Here is a 22,690-nt window from a genome sequence, read left to right on the forward strand (position 1 = left end):
GGGGAGAGAATTATAACACAGACTTTCCAGATTTAAGACTGTGGGCATGTCTGTATTCATTCACAGCCATACAACCTCACTGCCATCTTTAGCTAACAGAAGGTGAGGCTGCACGCCCTGAGGATGCTAGACTGTCTAATGAATCTGTGCTCAGCTGACTAATATTTAGCTCTGACTCAGGACAGTTCACACACATGAGCAAAAGAACCAAGCGACAATGAAATGCTAAAGAGATTAATGTAGAACCTGGGGCATGTTTATAATATTATGATGAAAAATTGATGATAGAATGATCAATTAACGTGCATGTGATTCATCCGGTCTGTTTAATGCTTTCATTTCCCTTTATTGATCCACTTAACAAGACATCAGGTCCCATCACAGTTCCGTCCTGCAAGACGAAACTCAACAAGTCGCACAACATGACCGACCAGTGGGAAGAAAAAGAAAAAAAAAAAACACATTTCATTTCACCATCCACTGACAAAACAAAGATGAAGCAAAATCAAAACTGCTGGATTAGTACAGTACACTTTTTCCTGGCTAATTTTGGCAGCGGTGACAGACGAGTGCAATATGATAGTGACATGTTAGAACACCCACTAGAAATAATCACTGGACATGGATTCAAGTAACGTCTCTGCAAACAGACTGCGATTATAAAGCATACAATATGATGGAAGGTAATGCAAGTGAAGACACAAGCTGTTTGGTTATTTTGTTCAACGTCAGTGTGTATAAAATACTGTATAATATTATTGCTGCTGGTTTCCTTGGTGATGGATGCTGACAAACTACGCCAACAAAACCAGCGTACTGTACCTTTAAAAGAAGCACGTTGAGCAGCAACAGCCTTGTGGCCACTAAAGAATTTTTTAAATTGTAACATCCATCCTTCATTTAAAACAAAGCTGCTTTTAAACATCACAACAGCAGATGGTCATAGAATAAAATCAGGCCAGAGTTCGCACAGTGAGTTGTGTGAGCGCAAAAACAGGCTGGGCACTGCCTCACCCCCACCCATCCATTATTATTCAAGCAGTCGGCCGTTTTGTGTCCTCTCAGTCTCATCTTGAAGGCAGATGTAGAAAATTCATACAGTATGTGTGCTACTGGCAAAACGACGCAGGGAGAGTGAGCTTCTTTTTCTGTGTTCCTACACAGATTCATCTTCTTCTCTTCAGGGGTGTGTTATCGATATGAGCCCCGTATCTGCAAACTGAGTTGGTTTGTGAGATTCTGTGGCTTTGTTCATCTTAAGCTCCTTGAGTCAACAAAATGCAAATTTTAAAAAGTCTGTGCCTTCTTCTGCGCATGCTTACCCCAAAAATGTCCCTTCGGTGCCATTAGAACTTCATTTGGACACCGTGGCTCTGTTCACACCTGGCATTAACATGCGTCTTCGGTGATCCAGTCACAAATGGACAACTTGTTTGTGTCAGTTCACACCTCCATGAACATCTCCTGTGACCACATATAATCACATTTCTGCTTGTTACAAAAATAAATACATTGTTTTCATTTGCAAAGACCAAATGCATTGTTCTTTTGAGGAAGAAGAAATCACCATTTTGCCTGTTTTCTTTTTAGTTGTCAGTTGACGCACCTTTCTATGATTCTGCTGGTGCATGAATGAGTCCATACTTCTACTTAGTGAAGACATCAGTTGAGTAGGTGGTCAAATACACTCTACTAAAAGAATGTGGACATACACAGCACAGACCACCTGCAAATGTGGTCATAGTGACTGGATCTTATTTTGTCCTCAAAGGATCATTCACTTCTGTGCTCAGGTGTCCGTTTGTGATCAGATCACCCAAGATATATGTTAATATAAAATGTGAACAGAGACACAGATGCGACGCTAGAAAAGAGAAAAACCAAGTTCATCCTGAACAGAAAAACAAAGTCCTGAGTTGCTGTTGGCCAGTAAACCTTAGTGAACAGTGATAAAGGTCAATATATTTTCAATCTGAGCATTTTAGGTAAAGCTGTTTGAATACTGCTACATGTCAGTCATGGAGAATTGTATCTGTGCTGATTCCCAAGTGACAGCATTGTGGCTGAACGGTGGCTTCACCTCACATTTCAAGATAAAAGATAATTCTGGTAAATTAAACATTGAATCTTGCAGTTTTGGCCATTCTTTCCTTTGATTATGGCACCAAAATATGAAGCAATTGGAACTGCAATTTACACCACAAAAGATATTTGTGTGGTGTAAATGTACTGGTTCTCTTTTTCTTTCTCTGCCAAAAATTGGCTAATGTGTTGGCTTCAGGTTTGCTGAAATAAAAAGCTCCCGGTGTACATGACAGAGCGTGGCGGGACATTTAGATGGGAGGAAGATGGAGTAGGATCAGGTGATGGATGAGGGCTAAAGTGCATCGTTATCAATTCTCAGTCAGGAAGCGGTGAGAGGCAGAAGTGCGACTTTATGTGTTAGGATGTCACCAGAGCTCTGTTTCTGGGAGGATTAAAAGTTTATTTCTGGGTCATGTTGAGATCAAAGTACAGGCTTCAGATTTCAGTTATGCTCCACGTCATCAACAATGGGCGTGTTGTAACTCTGGAACAGAGGCTGCATGAAGAGGCCCAGCGTTCCGACCACACAAACACACACAAAGATCCACAGGAAGAGACGGTCGATCACCATGGCCACGTATTTCCAGTCCTCGATGATCTGCAGAGAGGAAAAGAAGTTAGATGTTAAATGCTGCCACTGTTTGGTTCATAGTCCAGAATTAAAGTGGACTGATATTATTTAGGTGATTTAACTTCTCACATTTGACTGAATTTGATTTAATCGCTAGTTTTTCATTTTCATTTTTGTATCTGGTTATTATTTACTTACTGGTTAAAAGAACAGTATTTGCACATATTTGCAACATTTTTCTGAAAATATACATAGTACAAATTTACTAATCACCGAATTAAAGCTGCTCATTAATGGCGCTGAGCGCACACATTTGGTATTAGAGCTTTTTTTTTTTTCAGTGATGTTGCTAATTTTGGTTTTCTCCAGGTATTCCAACTTCCCCCCACAGTCCATAAATATGCTCAGGATAATTGGTAACTTTAAATCTTCCATAGGTGTGAATGTGAGTGTGCTTGTTTGTCTCTCTATGTAGCCCTGTGATAGACTGGTGACCTGTCCAGGGTGTTCCCTGTCTTCACCCTAAGTCAGCTGGGATAGACTCCAGCTCCCCCGTGACCCTAATGAGGATTAAGCAGTGTACAGATAATGGAGAGATGGATGGATGTCGCTAATTTTCTTCATTATCAAAATCATGCAAAAATGTAATTTAAGAAGTATGAAATATGTACAAACAAACAAAATAAAGTCCAGATTACATAAAGTAATCCTTCACATTGTATAGCCAGTACATACAGTTAAAGCACACAGTAAATAATAAAATCTGTATTTAAAGAATTTAAAATTGGTCAGATTGTGTCATTGCAGTTATAAATAATTAGAAATGTATTTCTAGTATTTCCACAACAATTTCCCCGAGATCCAAAGTGCAACATTTAGGGCTTGGAAGAAAATGCTAACTTGTTGATGTTCAGCAATACACTGTGTAATGTTTGCTATGTTCACCATCTTAGTTTAGCAAATGTTATACTTTTTGCATGTTTTATTAGGTCATTAAACAAAGTACTGGGAAAAGCAGTAATGGGATCAGGAGACTCAGAAAAAATCTACCACTGTCTGTACAAGATCTCATGTCAGTCCTTTCACTATTTTTAAGTCAGTATCAAAGCAACGTACCAACCGACAGGCCATCTTTGCTATTCATAGAGTCATATGACTCTATAAGCATGTGAAAAGGCATATTCTTCACTGCAAAAAGGGTAGCCCAAATGTAAGATATAAATGCTAAATTTGAGAGTAAAATCACTTAAAACTAGTGAAATTATCTGTCCATGCAGCAAGTAAATTTTACTTGATAAGAAATCTTGAAATAAGATTTTTAAATCTAGAAATAAGGTCCCAGAGAAGTATCCCAAAAAATTAAAATGAGCTGAAAATGCTGATTTTCAGGTCAAAATACTTGAAATCATACTTGATATTGACTAATAATAAGTGAAAAATACTAAATATGAGCAAAATATTCTTTTTTTTAAAAATGTTCTTATTTCTAGCAAGACTTGCAGTAAAGAGCCATGAGCTGGAATCAAACTCAGGTCACTGCATTCATGGGTTGCTTAATCAACCAGCTGAGCTATCTTGGCACACATAAACCCAAAAACTTATACAGATATATAAAGATTATACATCCTGACTGACTACTGAAATCACAACAAGGACTGCATGTATGATCAGCATCAATATGTGCACAGAATTAGCACTGCCAATAACATTTATTTGAATTGCTCTCTCAAATATTGCTTTCTACATACAGTGCTAGCAAAGATTACTTGTTGCTTCTCAAAATATAAAGAATTGCTTGAAGCAGTTTAAAAAGCAGTGTTTATGTTTTAACTAAATATAAACTTGGTGATGTCATTGCACTTAAAAACTGAAATGAATAACCAAGATGAAGATGTGGTGATGTGATATGTGCTCTGTTACTGTCTGTGTTGTAATTATGAATTGATACAGCATGTGATGTTACTCTTTAGTACAGCTTTGTAAATAAATGTGTTGATGTTGGTACAACATCAGCGTTTGTAATAATTCTAATAATGTCACCAAAGTCCAAGTGATTCACTTGTTACTAGGAGGTCTTGAAACAATTTTTTATAGCTAAAAATGGTCTGAAAAGATAAACTGTGGCATCAGAATGTCTGACAGTCTTTTTTCTTATTATGCATGTAAAATAACTAATTTTAGGATTTACAAACTAAGTAAGAAATAAAAGACACATAACCTTAAAATAAGATTAATAATCTCAAATTCTGCTCTTGCATAGTAAATTATTCTCAAAACAAGATCAAAAAGACTTTCTGGCTAGATATAAGATTAAGTCTAGGTTAGACAGTTAATTTTGTAGTGTTGAAACAGCAATGCTGCCACAAATGTCATTAAAAGCTGTTTTAAAGGAAAAATAGCTTATATGAGAATGAAATAATGTACCGCATGGGAAAAAAAAACAAGTGGACTCTATATCCATGACAGATACATACACTACCATTCAGAAGTTTGGGGTCACCCAGGCAATTTCATGTTTTCCATGAAAATTCACATTTTTATTCATGTGCAAGGGTTTTCTAATCATCAATGAGCCTTTCAACACCATTAGCTAACACAATGTAGCATTAGAACACAGGAGGGATGGTTTGTGGAAATGGGCCTCAGTACCACTATGTAGATATTCCATTGAAAATCACCCGTTTCCAGCTAGAATAGTCGTTTACCACATTAACAATGTCTAGAATGTATTTCTGATTCATTTAATGTTATCTTTATTGGAAAAGAAATATTTTCTTTCAGAAATAAGGACATTTCTAAGTGACCCCAAACTTTTGAATGGTAATGTATATGCAGATACTTCCTCCAGATACGTACCCCCTCATCATCATCCTCAGTTTTCATCTTGTCAGCGATGTAGCGTACTCCATCCACTGCATCCTCCACATCTATGTTGTACTTGAGCGTCATCCTCCTCCTGAACTCCGTGTTCTCAGACAAGTCACTGATCCTCCAGCCGTAGCGTTTGGCTGAGTCCTCATTGACAAAGAAGGATGAGGAGGAATCTGCCATTCCTGCAGAGCTTCCAACCCCACCATCTGCTCCACACAGCTTCTGGTTTTGTTTCTGGTGTTTTTTCCGGAACCGCTCGCGAATGTTGGACTTTCCGGGTCTCCGCATGAAGAGGAAAGAGGGGAGCCGGTACAGGAAGACTTGCTTGACCCAAGGAGGCATGGTGTGTGTGCTGGGGGACCGATGGTGCACATTGAGAACACAAACGCTGGTGACGATGGAGAAGGTGACCAGCACCATCGTAAACATTAGGTACTTCCCAATCAGAGGCACTGCTAGAGATGTGGGTGGCACAATCTTTGAGATAAGGAGTAAAAACACAGTCAGGGCCAGGAGCACTGAGATACAAAGAGTCATCTTCTCACCACAGTCTGATGGAAGGTAGAAGACCAGAATCGCTAAAGACGTGATCAGAATGCAGGGAATGATCAAGTTGATGGTGTAAAACAGAGGTTTCCTCCTGATAATAAAGTCATAGGTGATATCCAGGTATCGGATATCATTGGGGTCTTCATTCTTGCGTCCGGGTAGTGAAACAATATCCCACTCACCGCTTGGTTTGAAGTCATCACGTGAGGCATAATCGCTGAGGAGGATGAGATCGATCTCTGTGTGGTCATAGGTCCATGAGCGAAACTTGAGGGTGCAGTTCTGCTGGTCAAAGGGGAAATCGCGGACTTCGATTTTGCAGGCCGACTTGTAGATAGCTGGTGGGAGCCAGGCCACTTCACCATTGTTGGAGACCACAGCGTTGGAGTAGAAGGAAACTTCATAGGTCCCGTCAGCACTGAGGAAAAAGTAGGAGATCAAAAGAAAGGACAGAGTAAAGTCAAACACTGACAGACAAACTGATTACTGGAGGGTCTATCAGATTCAACACATCTACTACAACCATGCATGGTATCATGCATACATAAAAGTTTTTAAATGTAGGAACAGAGCAGATCAGAGTAAAACCACAGCTTGTTTGCATTTCAAGGAGTCAGTTCAGGTGCTTCAAACACCCTTTGAGAATGCCCACTGGATATCCTTACGAAGATATTTACGTAATATCCATCTTGGAGGAAACCCTGAGGCAGGAACAGAATACACTGGGGGGATTATACAATATATGCTATCTAGCCTGGGAACACTTTGGGTTTCCCCCAAGGGTAGCTGAAGGAAATGTCTAGTCAAAGCAATCTGATTAATTGGCTTAGATTTCTACCACCAAAACCAAGTGTCAGAAAATCAATAGATAGAAGTTTCAAAGGACACTTGAAATAATACATATTTGTAGTTCAGACAGAGACACTTACGTCAGTAATTGAACCAGATTAACAATGATGATTCTTGTGAGAGAGTTTAACAGGTGGTGTTGAAATGGGGTGAGCTTAGCAGAGTAAGGATGTGATCAGACAACACAGCATGAACAAATGCCCAAACAGAAAGCTCAGGCTAAAATACACCATGTCCAGCAGCAACAGCTTAACCTGATTATATATTTTTTACTTCATCCAACAAAGTGCTGCATCGGCCAGTTAAACACAATTCTGCTTGTACACACAATGCATTTATTTTCCTTACCTCGTCTTCATCACAAAACATTAAATGATTGCTGCTTTAATGAAACACCTGTGTGCCTCCACTCACCTACCTCTGTGGGTCTGTTTTCAATCTGACGAACAGAGTAAAGTGTCAAGTTTAATGTCCACATCACACACTACTTGTTAGTTCATTCTGAAGTATACATGAGGCAGCTAATTAACATTATGCTTCATTATACTGTTAACTGACGGGTTCTTCCAAACCTTCAAGTGTACTTAATGAGAACCACTGTGCTGCATGTCATAGGTTAAAATCTGATACATTTGTTAGATTCATGTTGGGCTTGTGCAAAATCTTTTTTCTGACCGCAGCTGAGACTAAGCTGACAAGACTCAGTGCTGCAATGTTGTTTCAGGAGACAAAGAGTAGATTCATTTGCAGTTCAAGCTGATTGCATGTTGAGAAAATGATTTCATGACTGTCACCGCACATCTGCACAGGTGACAAATGTTGCAGTTTGAATTCAAAGGAATGTGTTTAACATCTCAGGGGAGGAGCTCGGCCTGGGACTCATGTCAGCAACAAGGCAACAACTGACCCCCCCCAAGCTGCAAATCTGCTGAGACTGACTGTTTTTCTTCGTCTCACCAAGGCTGCATGTGATGCATTATAAATAAGTGGCCTATCAATTATAAAGTAGGTCAGGAATCCAACCATCACACTTGGTCTCTAATGGTTTGGGACTGCTGATGTGTATGCAAACTAATTAAAAATGCAGAGACCCCACCTGCTCACTGTGACCTCTGCTCTCCCAGACGTCAACCTGAAGTCTCAAAGTAACGCTGATCATCACCTATCATTTTGCCTCCTAACCCGACGCACTCTTCATGTCTTCTTTAGCTGACCAGCAATCTGTGTTGGTAAAAGTTTAATGCCTACAAGCCCTGTAAACGCTGCGGTGACTCTGCTGACCAAAACACTGAAGCAACAATCCAGGCAATCGTGTGTCTGTCAGAGTTTCTCAATCTCACCAACTAAAGTAAACAATTTTTCTTGGACACAGCAGCTGAGAAAAACAATCAAGTTCAAATTTCACTTTTTCTGAGTTCTTTAGGGGTTTCTCATCCATTTTGGCTTAAAATCTGACATACAAAGTTCCTTCTTGAAACACCATCTGCTGAAGAAAATCATGCGTCATCACTGAAAGCTCTAAAGCAGCTACTAGAGGGATCTTGCAGTTAGACCTGATTCAATGCGACAAATGGTTGCTCTGAATCGGACCATTTCATAAGTTCAGGTGGAACTTTAACAGTGTAAATCTCAGCAGGGACAGGAAAAAAAAAAAACAGCAGCTTGCATCTTGTCTCTCATTATCACTCCTGAGATGCCCTTGAGAAAAAGATCCCAAACCCCAACTGCTCAGCGGCCAGCAGATCAGACTGCAGTTGTAGAGAGCAGCTTTAGATTCGAGTGTGCATTAGTGTGTGTGTTTACTGCAAAAGACAGCCTGACTCTCATTGAAACTTCCCTGAAAGAAAAAGAAAATAACAGAGTTTTTGCTCTTATTGTTTTTGATCTACAGACTAACAGTTTTAACAATGATATATCACAATTTGAATACAAATTCTGACAAATTATTATATTAGATGTGCAATTGTTCTGTGCTGTGACACAACAGAGCAAGGACTCCTGTATGAGACACATTTTCCCGGTGACAATTAAGCGTTAACGCTGTACAAGAAACTAGCAGATGGAAAGGAGGCGCAGGTGTTGATCTCTGTGGGTGACAGATGAGATGAAGTCCAGGAGCCTTCGTGTCTGTCGGCTAACACTCCAGCGAATAGAGGCAATGAGCTAGTTTCTCTTTGACTTCACTTTATACAGCACTGACATTCTGCTGTATTGATTTTGCCCTGCAGTCATTTCATACACTAAGAGGATTTGTTGAACTGCACACAAATATTCTCACGTGAATATTTAGTACATTCCTGCGATATAGCAAAACATCCACGGAACCAAACTCAATCCAAAAATCCGCAATGCAGTGAGACCATGAGAAGTGAACTGCGATATAGTGAGGGACCACTGTACATTTATGTAACAGCTTGAGTTACATTTTAAGATGAAGATTTTACACAATAGATGACATTAAAAGCAATTAAAATACAACACATTGTTTAAAAAAAAAAAACAAAAACACCGGTTTTCAACCTTTTTTGTATCTGATGTCTTACAAACAGCAGTCAAGTTGTTAACAACTCCACCAAAAAATGATTTTCCCTCCAATCTTCTCACGTGGTTTCATTTAAACAAATGTTCAAATGATCTAATATCATGCCAAAAATCAAGGATTTGGGAAAAAGTCCAAAAAGTGAAAACCACGTATTGTCTAAATTTTAATTTTCTTTCCCTTCTGTGTCCCTGTACATATAACTGTAAATAAAGTAGCTCAAACTTGCTCCACCTGCAGCAGCTACACCAATAACCTGCTGCTGACACACTGATGCTTCAGTATTAACAATGTGACGATGTCAGATTTAATAACTCATCGTTCATATGGACCAAACCAGTATTTTTCCTTTAGTATTTTAACTACATTTTGCTTCTTCCACCTCTTCATGTTTGACATTGGGTCTACATTAACCCTGTTTTCTTTTATCCATCTGGTAGATTTTAAATCTCATTTTCTCTCCATCCTGCCTCCTGTAATCTCTCTGACCTTAAAAGATCACTCATTATCCCGAGGCTGTCTGCAGATGCTTCAGACAGTGTTAACAAAACAGTTTTGGTTGTATCCATTATCCCAAAAAGTGACAGGTGGGATAAAAAAGGAGAGAGAGATCAGAGGATGAATGGAATAAGAGGATAGGATGACAAACCTTTTAGGAAAATGGAGCTTTTTGAAACTATTGCTGTGAAATTTCACTGCTTTCATCAGTTGAACACACACACACACACACACACACACACACACGCACACACATTGTGTTTGTCACACATCAGACATACTTGTTATAGAGAACGATGTCTGGCAGCCAGATGTGTTGTGTCGGGAGTCGGATTTTCTTGATTCCTTCATACTCTTCCGGATCCCACATTAATCTGTAGTCATTCCACACCTGAAGAAGAAGTCCACAAATATAGTATTTGTTATGAATCACAAACAAATATGATTACAAGTAAAAAAAATAACGGGCCCAAAATAAAATAGATGCACTCAGAAATCATATATAAAATTGTTGGCTCGTGCATATAAAGATGAACACTGGTTCTGTATTTAAAACTGCAGCACACTGAAGTCTTTCCCTCACATACCATAAGGTGACCTCACCAATGAACTCTGTAAATGTCCTTGCATGTTTTTCTTCAAACTGCTGCACCACTACAAACCTAAATGCATGACCGTGTGTTTTTGCATGTGAATGACAATGATTAATTCAAATCAGCCACTCAGAGGCAGTGTTTTCACATGGCCAGACCTTCACACAGAGACTCACAAAGAATAAATAACAAGAGGATGTTTCTGGACACAAACCTGAGAGAGCCAGCAGTTGGTGGTCATGATCTGCTCCCTCTCATTCTGAAACAAAAACAAGCCATACAGTTTAGGCAGTGACTCCTCTTACAAGCAACAACTACATGCATGTGTAGTTTTACATTCCCGACAACCCAGCTACAGTTTTTTTCTTCTCAATAATGTTCTGATAAAGTTCTGCAAAGTTCTACAAATGTTGTCAGCAAGAAGGTTTCTTCTAGTGGTTTTTAAAGACAGCATAACTAAAGATATTCTAAAACTGTTTTGGTGATATGATTGTTGGATTGTTATGCCCTAACATTCTCAAAATTGAATGCTGCACTGAGAACATTCCTCTTTTGTTGTCATGGAAAACACTGTGGGAAGGTTTTATAGATTCTCAAGATGTGCGCCTCGACAACATCCCCAAAACATCCTCAGAACTTTACAGGCAGAATGTTCCATTTTTGGTAATGTATCACATTACAGGAACATCTTACAAAGAACATTCTGTCATCCGAGGTCTCAAAAGCATCTTGAAAATGTTTCTGAATGTTATATAGATGCTTTCCTTTGAAAACATCTCATAGAAAACAATTCTACAGTCAGGTCCATAAATATTTGGACATTGACACTATTTTCAGTATTTCGGCTCTGTACACCACCACATCACCATCTGCATCACCAGGGACCAAACCCAGCATCTGGTGATGTCTTTGGGTTCCAGACTTCAGGCTGGCATTAACTGCATTGCACTGATTATGTTAGTTTATCCGAGTTGAATTGTAATTCATACACCGTTCACCTGATTTGTATGTAAATACCCTCAAATTAAAGCTGATAGTCTGCACTTAAAGCGCATCTTGATTGTTTAATTTAACTGTGGTGATGTACAGAGCTGAAATGCTAAAAATTGTGTCATTTTCCAAAAATTTATGGACTTGACTGTGTAAAGTGGCCCTTCAAAAAAAGGCAAAATGTTTGACCCTTCATATATATGTGATTACAGGAACATTATGAAACATTCTGTATAAAGACACATTCTGTCATCTGAGGCCTCGATTACATATGAAAAACATTTTTTTGAATGTTGGTTTGAGAACGTTCCTCCTTTGCTATCATGTAACATTGTGGGAAACTTTTATGATGTTGGAACACTTCTTGTCAGATGGGAACAGCATATGTGGTTTTGAATACAGTGTGTTTGCGTGTATGTGTGTGTCTGTGTGTGTGTGTGTGTGTGTGTGTCTGTCTGTCTGTCTGTTTCCTCACCACGTTGATCAGCTGAGCTAGAGACACCTGGATGTAAATGGTGACCTGCTGGCTGTTGTTGACAGCTGGTCTGATCAGCTTATTGTAGCGCTCCGGTGACAACAGGTGACTCACCAGCCGCTCCTCCACCTCCGCACACAAGGCAGCTGCACACACACACAAACACACACGGAAAAAGAACAGCACATTTTGAAATGAACTACATCATGCTCTGCGTCAGAATGTGTATTATGTAATATCCTGTTCGTGTTTGGGGTCAAGTGAGATGGGGTGTGAATGTGTTCCAATCATATCAAAGCTCAAGTCAGGTTTTAGTTTTCCAAGTGTCATTCTACGACTATTTTTAGTCGCTCCTGGCTGAACACGGGCAACTGACATATTGTCGCATTCATGTTATTATAGCACTTTTGGGGGCCTTAAAATCCACTCAAGTCAGCCTTCGAGTTGTAATTCTGGGTCAGAGACACTGGGAGTTTCAGACAGCTGTGATGTCTCAGACAAGCGTCGCTATGATCCAATATTAACACTGGTTCTTTATATTAATACTTCAGTACCTGAGTGTGTACTCTGGTTTCATTTTGTCTCTCTACAGATCTGTAAAATATAATCATATTATATTACTATAAATATTCTGATTAACCCTCTGGACTCAAAGCAGTTTCTGGGCATTTATGCCTCTGTCACATTTTTACTCACATTTTTCACTGCAATATAAAATTTTGTAACTCCACTGAAACTCAAAAATGTTTTTTGTGCCAAATAACACAATCAGGAGGCCATAAATCCTGAAAAAGACAAAACAAGGGTTATATTCCATTATTTATGTCAAAGAATATAAAAGCAAATTAAAATGTAACACATTTTTCCAAGCACTCACAGGTGTTAACAATCATGAAAAAAAATGCTGACTCTTAATACTATTTATATTTAGCTTCTTAAGCTTTTCATTTGTTTCTAGACTCATCTCATATCTGCTCTGTGTAAATACACAGAGCAGAAACACTGAAGTATAGCTGATTTCAGCCAAAAAGTCCCTGCATTTTTGTCAGGTAACTGCTGATTGTAGCTGAGGTACTAATAGCTTCCCAGTTGTGCTAAGATGTGCAGAATTTTTTTGTTTATACAGAAAGTGTTCAGTGCAAATGATTAGTTTTTAATGAATTTTTAAATGAGACGTATAGATTCGATTCTGATGAAATGTCATGACTTTACTCTTAAATTTGGTTAATGTTTTTTTTTTTTTTGGACTGAACAGCACATCACAGATGAATAGTTAGAACAGAAGGACTGTCAGAAAATTGAAAATCCAATCAGTTTTTGTAGTTTTGGCTGATGAATGCTGTCTGTTTGATTTTTAACAGATTCCTTACAAATCCACCAGTAGGAGTTATGACTGAGAGGATTAAATGATACAAATAATTACACTTGATATAAACTCTGACAACAAATCACTGTAATTTTAATAACAGTAGAGGAAGATGGATTTTGTTGTTCCATATTTCTTCTGCAAACTGTCAAAACCTTAAGGGAACTATTCTGACTTCTGTTACATAAGGCTAAAATATCTTCTGGTCATTATATAATCTCATTCTGCTGGACGGCTTTCCAAAAATGTCAAACTACAGTGTCTACAACTGCCTCAAAAAAAATCCTGACATTACTAATTTCATCATGTCAGTGGAGCAAGTGTTGGGATGATGCACTTAAATCGGGTTTACACAGGAAGTTGAGGATGCTTCATGTCTCTTGAGCGATTAGATAAGGTGAACTGGAGCCACATAAGAGCATTCTCTACATGTTAAATGAGTGTAAGCCTGTTTATGAACCATGAATGTATTGCAACCTTCAGTTCAGCCTTACAGCTGCACAGTCTCATGGTAACGATCGTACCGTTTTCTCGTTAAGGTTTAAGTGACACTGATGTCAAAATAAATCGCATGAATGGATGATGAATAGTGCATCATTGGGGAAAAAAACAGGTGTTGTTAAACAGTTCATTCATTGAACATCTCCAGCTTTGTTTGGAGCATTGCATTCCGGTGTGATTTCTGTGAAAAGAATAAATAAAAGCTCTCGAAAACATTACATAAAACCTGCGAAAAATCCTCTCAACCGCCCTCTTAGTCAGCTTCCTGATCAATGCTGACTTACTCGTGATTCCCATTTCTGCTAACTGGGATCAAAATGAGAAAACACACACTAACAGAAGCACACAAACACACACACACACGTGCCCAGAGCTCTAGTTGTTGAAGCGATGTTTGAATCTCGTGCTGTAAGGTCTCACCAATTAGGTGCTGTAGTGATGCTGCAATGAGTGTGTAATGAGAGCAATGAGAGAATGTGTGTGTGAGATAGAGGGAATGAGCTATTCATGCCTCGGCACTCACAAACAGATCAGATGTAATGCTGTGTTTAGTGACAGTCCAGCACACACACACACACACACACACACACACACACATGTTGTGTACCTACCTATATAATATACGCTGCATGCTGCTTATTGCATGTTAACATTACATGCAATATGCACTTCATATGACGATAATGAGTCACATTTTAACAGAAAGGCGTACAGTGAGACAGTGAGCCACCGCAGGGCTGATTTCAACCATGTAATCTACACAGAACGACGTCTGACTGGGTCACAGAGCTTCAATGACAGCGAGTGGTTTTAAACACTGACCCTGCCAGACTTCAATACATTTTAAATGCATTTTGAAAAGCCACAACCTGTTTGCTTACAGTTGAAATTTTCTGCTCTTCTGACGCAACACATTGAGAAATGCAAATATTAAGATGAATTTCTCACCACCAAGTTGTTCTACATTACTTTTGACTATAATATACTTTTTAAATTTACTGTTCTTTTTTAAGTTATGTGTTTGGCCTTTTTGCCTTTATTATTATATAGGACAGTGGAGAGAGAGACAGGAAATGTGGTTAGAAGAGTGTGGGAATGACATGCAGTAAATGACCATGGACTGGATTGAAACCCATGACTGCTGCGTTGGGGACTATAGGCCCTGTTCATGGGTCGCCTGCTCAGCCAGCTCAGCTATCTGGGCACCCAATTTTCTCTTCTTTTCCCTCCAGATTGGCTTGTACCTGTTTCTACCGTTTCTTGGAATGTTTTTCTTCTTGTCTGTTTTGATGTTGTTTGATTTCTGGGAGGCTTTTGTGACAGCTTTGTTTGTGCTTCACAAATAAACTTTTCTTGACATGACTGTCGGCTATGGTTTCCCTGCTCACAAGACAGTACAAACTGAGGAAGGGAGGGGCAAAGATAGATAAGCGAGCAGTGCATTACATAAGAGGTCGATACTGTGTAAATCTCAGCCGAAAGCGCCGTAATTCTCCATCTTTGAAAAGTATGTTACTTAAAGCCTGATAATTAAGATGAGTCTTAATCTCATGATTATCTTAATTTGAACAAAGAACCAGAAAACAACCCTGTCTCACAAAAATTACATTCCTATACAACTAAACTGCATTTTCATGAATGTTTTTTTAAAAATGCATTTTCTCCTGAAAGGTATGACTCTGACATGGTAGGAAACATTTTCACGTTTAAAGAGTCACAAAGTCCACATTACGAGGTGGAGGCATAAGTCCAGAGAAAGAACTTTCACCCAAGGGACTCAGGTTTGTGTCCTGTGTAGAACTAACTTTCTTAGAAATATAGGTTTTGTTTAATTTGTCATTTGCTGTTTAGTATAGGATTAGTTGTGTTGATGTCTTATGTGAGGGATGATACTATTAGGAGTGAAGTCTGTTTTGAGTCGGTCATCCAGACCTCAGTGGGCAGAGAGATAATTGGGTTCTGCGGCTTGTTCCAGGCCGAGGCATGTTTACCTTGAAACAACACGGAATTTGAAGGTGACCTGATCCTAAGATGTCTGCAAAAAAAGGGGAATAGCACATTGGAAACTTATGCAGCTTTTCCAGCATTATCTATCCTCTAATTGCCTTAAATCATCTAATGTGTAAAATTTGACCCCATCCTCACCCAGTATGCAACTGCTATCTAACATCTGTGTCCTTGTTTAACATTGTTTACCATTTCCAGTACAATAATCTGTATATAGTGCACAGTATCAGATATAGTCAGCTCATTCACAAAGAAACAGCTGCGCAAACAATCCTGCACTGACATCAGCACTACAGTAGAGTCCAAAAATCTCAAAGTTGTGCAGTTGGCAACTTTGGACATCCATATAGTGTTTGTTTTGGCACTTGCATATACACCCAGCTGTCTTGTCAATATCCATTCAAGAGGACAATGTGTTTTGAGACGTGTCAGGATGAAAGTGAAAATAAGAGGCTGTGAGCTTTAAAGGCAGGTGCAGGAAGGAGAGGCAAACTCTACACTTGGTCAGTCTAGATGAACCTCCAGTAGGCTCTGATGTGAGGAGGAGGAGACAGGAGAAGTGTCCAGCATCAGAGCAGCTACGACACGACACTAAACCCAAAGGGGTAAACGTCCTGAGAGAGAGAGAGCTCCGTCTGCCAGAATAAGAGAGAGAGAAGAGGCAGAGACACATGCAAGAAGACAATAGACGCACACAAACCCACCACAGTAAACAATGGCAGCATCCCAGCGAGACAAAGCAATTCCCAGATTAGTATAATCATCTGATGAAATGGAAAAGGATCATGTCATATTATGGTGATGATTCATGGGGAATGACAGACAGCGATTCATAAATTTGCTTAATGGGATTACAGTGTGGCAGCAATTCATTGTTTAAACGTGATAAGAGTGCAAACTGCTACATGACAGTATGCTGATTTCTTGTTCTAATTAAAAGGTTTTTAGATTTTGGGAGTTGAGACCACACTTTGTCTAAATCCTGTTGGGTTGGCTCATTGTTGGTTTTTCAGCTTTGTTTGTCCGTCTGCTTTGGTTAATTGGATTAAAACCCTCTTAATGAGCAAAGGACATAATACCCCAAAACACTGACAAACACATGAATTCCCACTAAACTGACTTTGAGGAGCCTGATTAGCAGGTTAGCGAACTATAATTGATACTTATGCAACTACAATGATGCAACAGAGGATCGAAGAAGGAATATACTCTAATTAAGCTTTGACTAAAGGACCAGTCCTCCAGTTTTACACATTAAGCTCCGGTTACTCATCATGAGGGCTTGTAGTCAGCTTGTGTAAAAGCTGTGTAATGTAATTTGTGGCCCTGATCCCTGTGTGATGTCAAAGTTTGAGGGATGTGTCTATTTAGCAGAGGAAAGTCAAACAAGGTTGAATTAGATCAAGAGTTTTCTCTGCTGCATCTGTCTCTTACTGTACACAAGTGTAAAACTAAATCATTCCTTTATTCTCCATGAAATTTTCGGTAGGTTTGTAGAAGCGAACAGCCAATGATATCCTAAAAGCTTTTCAAAAAGTAAAACTAAGATATTAGTGGTTATGCACAAAATTCAAACACGTCCACACACTTACACAATGTGTCATACACATGCACAGAAAATGAGTTTTGTACAAAATCTTAATTGGAAGATTGTTATGGAGGGGTTAAATAGATGCAGTTTACTTTTAAAGTACACATTGTGGCGATCGCCAAAATACATGGTACTAAAAAAATAAACCTGATTTAGCCTATTTTTTTCTGTTTGGGTGAAGATATTCTTTCTTTTGGATGAGTGAACCTTGAGTAATTTCCTTATTTCTTTGAGTTGTGGGATCACTGGAAAAATCCAGAGTGGGTCAGTTTGAGTTGACACACAGTTCTTTGATAATTCCAAAGAACTATTAAAGAAAACCCAACGTGAACTTTCTTTGGACTGGAGTAATTTCGGGCTGAACAGTGGCTTGGTGGTGAGCACTATAGCCGCATAGCTAGACGATCCCCCAATTTGCGTCGCGGACTAGGCCTGAGATCTGTCTGTGTGGAGTTTGCATGTTCTCCCTGCACATGCATGGGTTTTCTCCAGGTTCTCCAGCTTCCTCTCACAGTCCAAAAACATGCTGAGGTTAATTGGTGATTCTAAATTGTCCATAGGTGTGAATATGAGTGTGATTGTTTGTGTCTATATGTAGCCCTGTGATGGACTGGTGACCTGTCCTTCACCCTAAGTCATCCGGAATAGACTCCAGCTCATCCGCGACCCTAATGAGGATTAAGCAGTGTATAGATAATGGATGGATGGAGTATTTTCTGAAAGTTTTTTGCTGATAATTAATGGTATTTGGTGTTTGTTGATGTGTTCACTTTGAGTAACCTTTGTTTGACCTTATGTAAAGTTAACATAGGCAGGGCTGGTGTAAAAAACATTGACCCTTTGTGGGGTATGGCTTGTCACCTAAAAGTAATTTAAATTTATAATGGTATGACCCTGTACTGTGGTTCCTTATGTAGTTGCTCTTCCCCAACTGCTCTCTGACTTCTGCCTGACAGAAATAAGAGATGTCATATTGCCTTAAAAATGTAAAGGGGACAGTGTAAAAATAAACCCAGCACAAAAAATTAATAAACTGGGGAAAGACAATTTACTCCATGTGAGCAGAGAAGAGCACTGAAGGCGGTGAAGAGGCGCACTATGGATTGTATAGAGTGATGTAAGGTGCTGGGTTTGACAGTAAAATGTTAAAACAGTAGATGAGGCTAAAATGAGATGTGTATGAGGTTGATGCAAGTAGAGATGGAGCATTAGGGGAGTCTACCAGCAGGTCTCATCACACATGTATGCACACACACACACACACACACACACACACACACACACACACACACACACACACACACACACACACACACACACACACACACACACACACACACACACCACACACACTCCTGTCTGCCTCACTGCACTTTCCACACCTCAATAATTCATCAGCGCTAAAATAAAAATACCATCATCTTACTTGCGCGGAGACTCAAACACAATCAGAGATTATTCTCCAGGTCTTTCTTACCCACATAAAGTCAACACAGTGTCCATCACAGCGTAAAGATGGTGTAAAATCAAACAAAAAGAGAAACCTTTCAGACATGCTGCTGTGTTTGAGTGATGCAGATGGATGGATAGTCTGTGTCATCAGTCAAGAGCAAAGAGAGAGAAAAAACAACAATTCTGCATCCTGTAGCTTTCTTTTTAGGGTAGTGAATTATTCAGCGTGTTACCATCTGGGGTGGCCTTTCTGAGGCCAAAACAATTTAGGCTTCAGCTGTCTTTGGCTTCACTCAGTGCACTGCCCAAATCAGTCATGCTAAAAAAGACAACCCATGTGCCATTCATATGCATCCACAGCCACGTGGTTGAAGGAGAAAATTTGTCATTGTGAATCTGCTGCCTGAGATTTATAGCTTTTCAGCATCTCGTGGGATTTCTGTTGGTTGTTTTTGCCCCAAACTTTTCCTCTTCACAGACGCTCCTTCTGTCTGCAAAAAAAACCAACAAAAAACTATACTCTTAATACAATTTAATTTTATCTGTCACAAACTCTCCCTCGTGTGTTTCCATCCTGCTTTGCTCTTTTCTTTTCCGAGCAGGAACGTGTGTGGCTTTAGGAAAGAACAGCAAACAACGGATGCCGGAAAAGTTCTCAGATCCCTCAGTGTCACTTTTACATGTAACCACTGCTGAGGTTTTACGAGCTCAATGATCTCTGTTCATCTGACTGTGTCACTCCTTCAAAGTGCAGCATCCTAACAAATGTGCCAACACAGTGACTAACAGTTTACTATGAAGCACTGACTCACAGGGCCCTGCTGACCGGACGCACATCTGCAGTTACACACACACACAAACAGCAGTTTATTAAATAACGAGAAAAAACAACTTTACAATAACCCCAGGACAAAACTCTGACTTGCGTATTTGTGCCCACCCACATGCAAAGTTTCACCCAGGGGCTACAGCGAAGCAGTCAGGGGTTGAGAGGGGGGGTTCGTGCAACATGCTAAATGCAGATAGTGTGTGACCCTGTCTTGCACTTGGAAGCATTTCACAAGGGCTTAATGAGGAGAACATCTCAGCGGGTAACCAGAGCACACACTAGCATATTCACCACAATACACGGCCGATATTGAGGGAGAGACCGAGCGCAGGAGACAGATGTAGAACTGAATATGTCAGATGAGCATCGAAGTAGGGAGAAAATGGTGAAAATATGCAGTGAGACAGGGAAACGTCGTGTGCAGGAACAGACAGTGGACGGCACGGACAGTGAAAAGGGTAGTGAAACCAACAGCAGACAGAATGAGACAAGGAGCAAATATATCCCAGCAGAGTGGCTGACTGGGTTTAGTCCTTCTACAGTCACAGTCAGGGGATAGTTTTGGATAGGAGGGACGAAGCCACAGACACAATTCCTTGATTTTGGGCAGAGCACAGGTGACACGGAAAAGTCACAGAAAGGAGACAAAGTTGGCTTAATGAACTTGGTGTTTGACTGTTTTACTAATAAATATGCCTTTCTAGTGAGTTGTTTTTTAGATACAGTTAAATGAAGATTCCTATCTGTCATGTTAATGAAAGAGAGTGGGTCATTTTAAACTTTAAGTTTCTTATAACTTTAGCTATTGAGCCTTATTCTTTCATATATTTGTCTGGGATGCCTTTATTCCAGTTTAAACCCTCCTAGCTCATGGCATTGAGGATGAAATATTATCCCTAATCAGTGATTAATTTATGCAGATTTAGTTGTGACATCCAGGAACATTCATTTGCACAGTTAAAATGAACTATGGAATGCTGCTAGAAAGTTGTTCCCCTTCACCATTCTACATCTAAAGAGCTAGTAATGATCAGTTTTCAGTGCAAAATTCAGTGCTGTTTTTACCAGGGCAAAGACAAACACATTTACTTAACTGTATCTCCATCAAAGCACACTGTGGAACCAAATACCTGGACTTTGCCTTGTTTAGTCCTGAGCAGAAAGATCCCATTTCAGCACCTTGGACAGCTCATGCCTGAATCTTCCCCTCCTGCCTCATTCACTATCACAGACAGCTGCTCATAAGTTGCTTCATTTGATAGAAAAACAACGGAAATTGCTTCTACTGAGTATCACCTGACATAAGTGCAGCAAGTTAAAGGTTCACTGTGAGCAAACAGTCCATTTAGATCGCTGCTATTAATATCAAATGGTCCTGGTGCACCACTGCAGGCAGTAAGACGCAGCAAGGTCCCACAGAATGCCCATCGTGAGGTTTCATGTAGATTAAAAGCCCTAACTGTGTCTGCAGTAAGAGCCACATTTATGCCCCTGTTTAATGAGTCATAAGAAAAGCGTTTGTTGTGTAAATCAGAGGTCAGGACAGAAGGGAAATGTGCGTAAAAGCAGCGCGCCTTTCTCAAATTTCACACCCCTTGTCCAAATTTCATGATGATTCCGCTGGCTTGATGTGTAAAGAGGAGCAAGTTGGTTAATTGAGGCGTGCGGAAAAATCACGTGCTGAAGTGTCTGACGCACGGAAACGCCACTACTGATCCCCACCGGCCTGCTTTCCGGTATCACCGAGGGGAAAGAGTGGCTTAAACATTTACCAAAACAAGTTAACAGAGGGTTTTGTCCCGTAAGAACTCCATTGTAGTCCTTTAGCAGCATTAAGCATTACTCTTCAGTATTATTCTAATAATTGGCATGCGTATGGATTAAACAGAGTGCGCCATATTGCCGCTGACTACCAAAAACTGTGTGATTAACGCCCCAAAGTCGAAGCCCCCCGTCCCGTGCCAGTAGGATTTAAAAAGATTACTCACTTGCCACGGTGAGAACCAGGAGAGCCAGCGCTGCTTTCACCGGGACTGCCATCGCTTCCTCCCCTCCAGTGCGACACACACACACTAAAACTTGCAGATGAAGAGTGTTTCTCGCCTTGTTCTCTTGTTTGTAGAAAGTAATGTGTTAAAGAAAAAATAAAAAGAAGAAGAAGACAGGATGGATTATAGCGGTTTCATTGCGAGGGATTCCGCTGATGAGAGCCGGTGGATGGAGCTTGGAGGCATCTAGAGGAGCACCGACTGAGCCGTGAGGTGAGGAGGCTGGATGCTTTCTGCCAGAGCGCATCGACTCCAGCGCTGCTCCTGGAGCTGTGATTGCGCGCAGCTGAAACCGGCTGTACAGAACAGAGTCGCCCCTTAATTCTTCCTTAGCGATACAAACAAGGTTTTCCTGGGGAATATGGGTCAGCAGTTAGTGGGGATACGCCAAGCCTGTTATCACCAAAGCGACCATTCTTATGATAAAAGATTTAAGCGCCCCGGTCCTCGCGTCGCCCTGCCCGCCCAGTGCGCTCCCCCACCGGGCGTCACTTTCACTCTCTGCCGTCCTGATCGACACACTTTGACATGTGTGACAACAAACAGGAAGTGATAAGAGTTAGAAACCCCCCAGGGACGACATTTAGAACCCAGAAGCCACTGAAAGCAACCTTATCTCCTCCATTTAAAAGAATCTGTTGAGTGAAATGTGGCTTCATCAACGTTTATGAAGCTCAACTTCAAGTGTTTTGCTTGAATTACAAAAAGAAAATTTTATCTGACTGAATTTCTCTAATCTACAAATTAAAGTCAATAATTCAGAGTGGAGCGGGTTCTTGGAAGCAGAATAAAGGCTTCGTTATCTGCATTGAGCACATTGTGGTCCAGCTGTTTGCTCCCTTACTGAGAAATGGAGTGTAGAGATTGGCCATGTGG

At 40.1% G+C, this 22,690-nt stretch overlaps 1 protein-coding gene across 1 annotated transcript; it reads right to left on the reverse strand.

Moving 5' to 3' along the window:
* Positions 1 to 321: 321 nt before the first annotated feature.
* On the reverse strand, positions 322 to 22,307 carry LOC111576479 (neuronal acetylcholine receptor subunit beta-2-like). The gene is made up of 6 exons (XM_023282170.3): positions 21,755 to 22,307; positions 12,021 to 12,166; positions 10,770 to 10,814; positions 10,244 to 10,353; positions 5,513 to 6,494; positions 322 to 2,683 (listed from the first exon to the last, which is right to left on the reverse strand). Exons 1-6 carry the CDS (start codon positions 21,804 to 21,806, stop codon positions 2,528 to 2,530), a joined length of 1,491 nt encoding a protein of 496 aa, XP_023137938.1. The 5' UTR covers positions 21,807 to 22,307; the 3' UTR covers positions 322 to 2,527.
* Positions 22,308 to 22,690: the final 383 nt, after the last annotated feature.

Source organism: Amphiprion ocellaris, chromosome 13, assembly GCF_022539595.1.
Source record: "Amphiprion ocellaris isolate individual 3 ecotype Okinawa chromosome 13, ASM2253959v1, whole genome shotgun sequence".
NCBI lineage: Eukaryota > Metazoa > Chordata > Actinopteri > Pomacentridae > Amphiprion > Amphiprion ocellaris.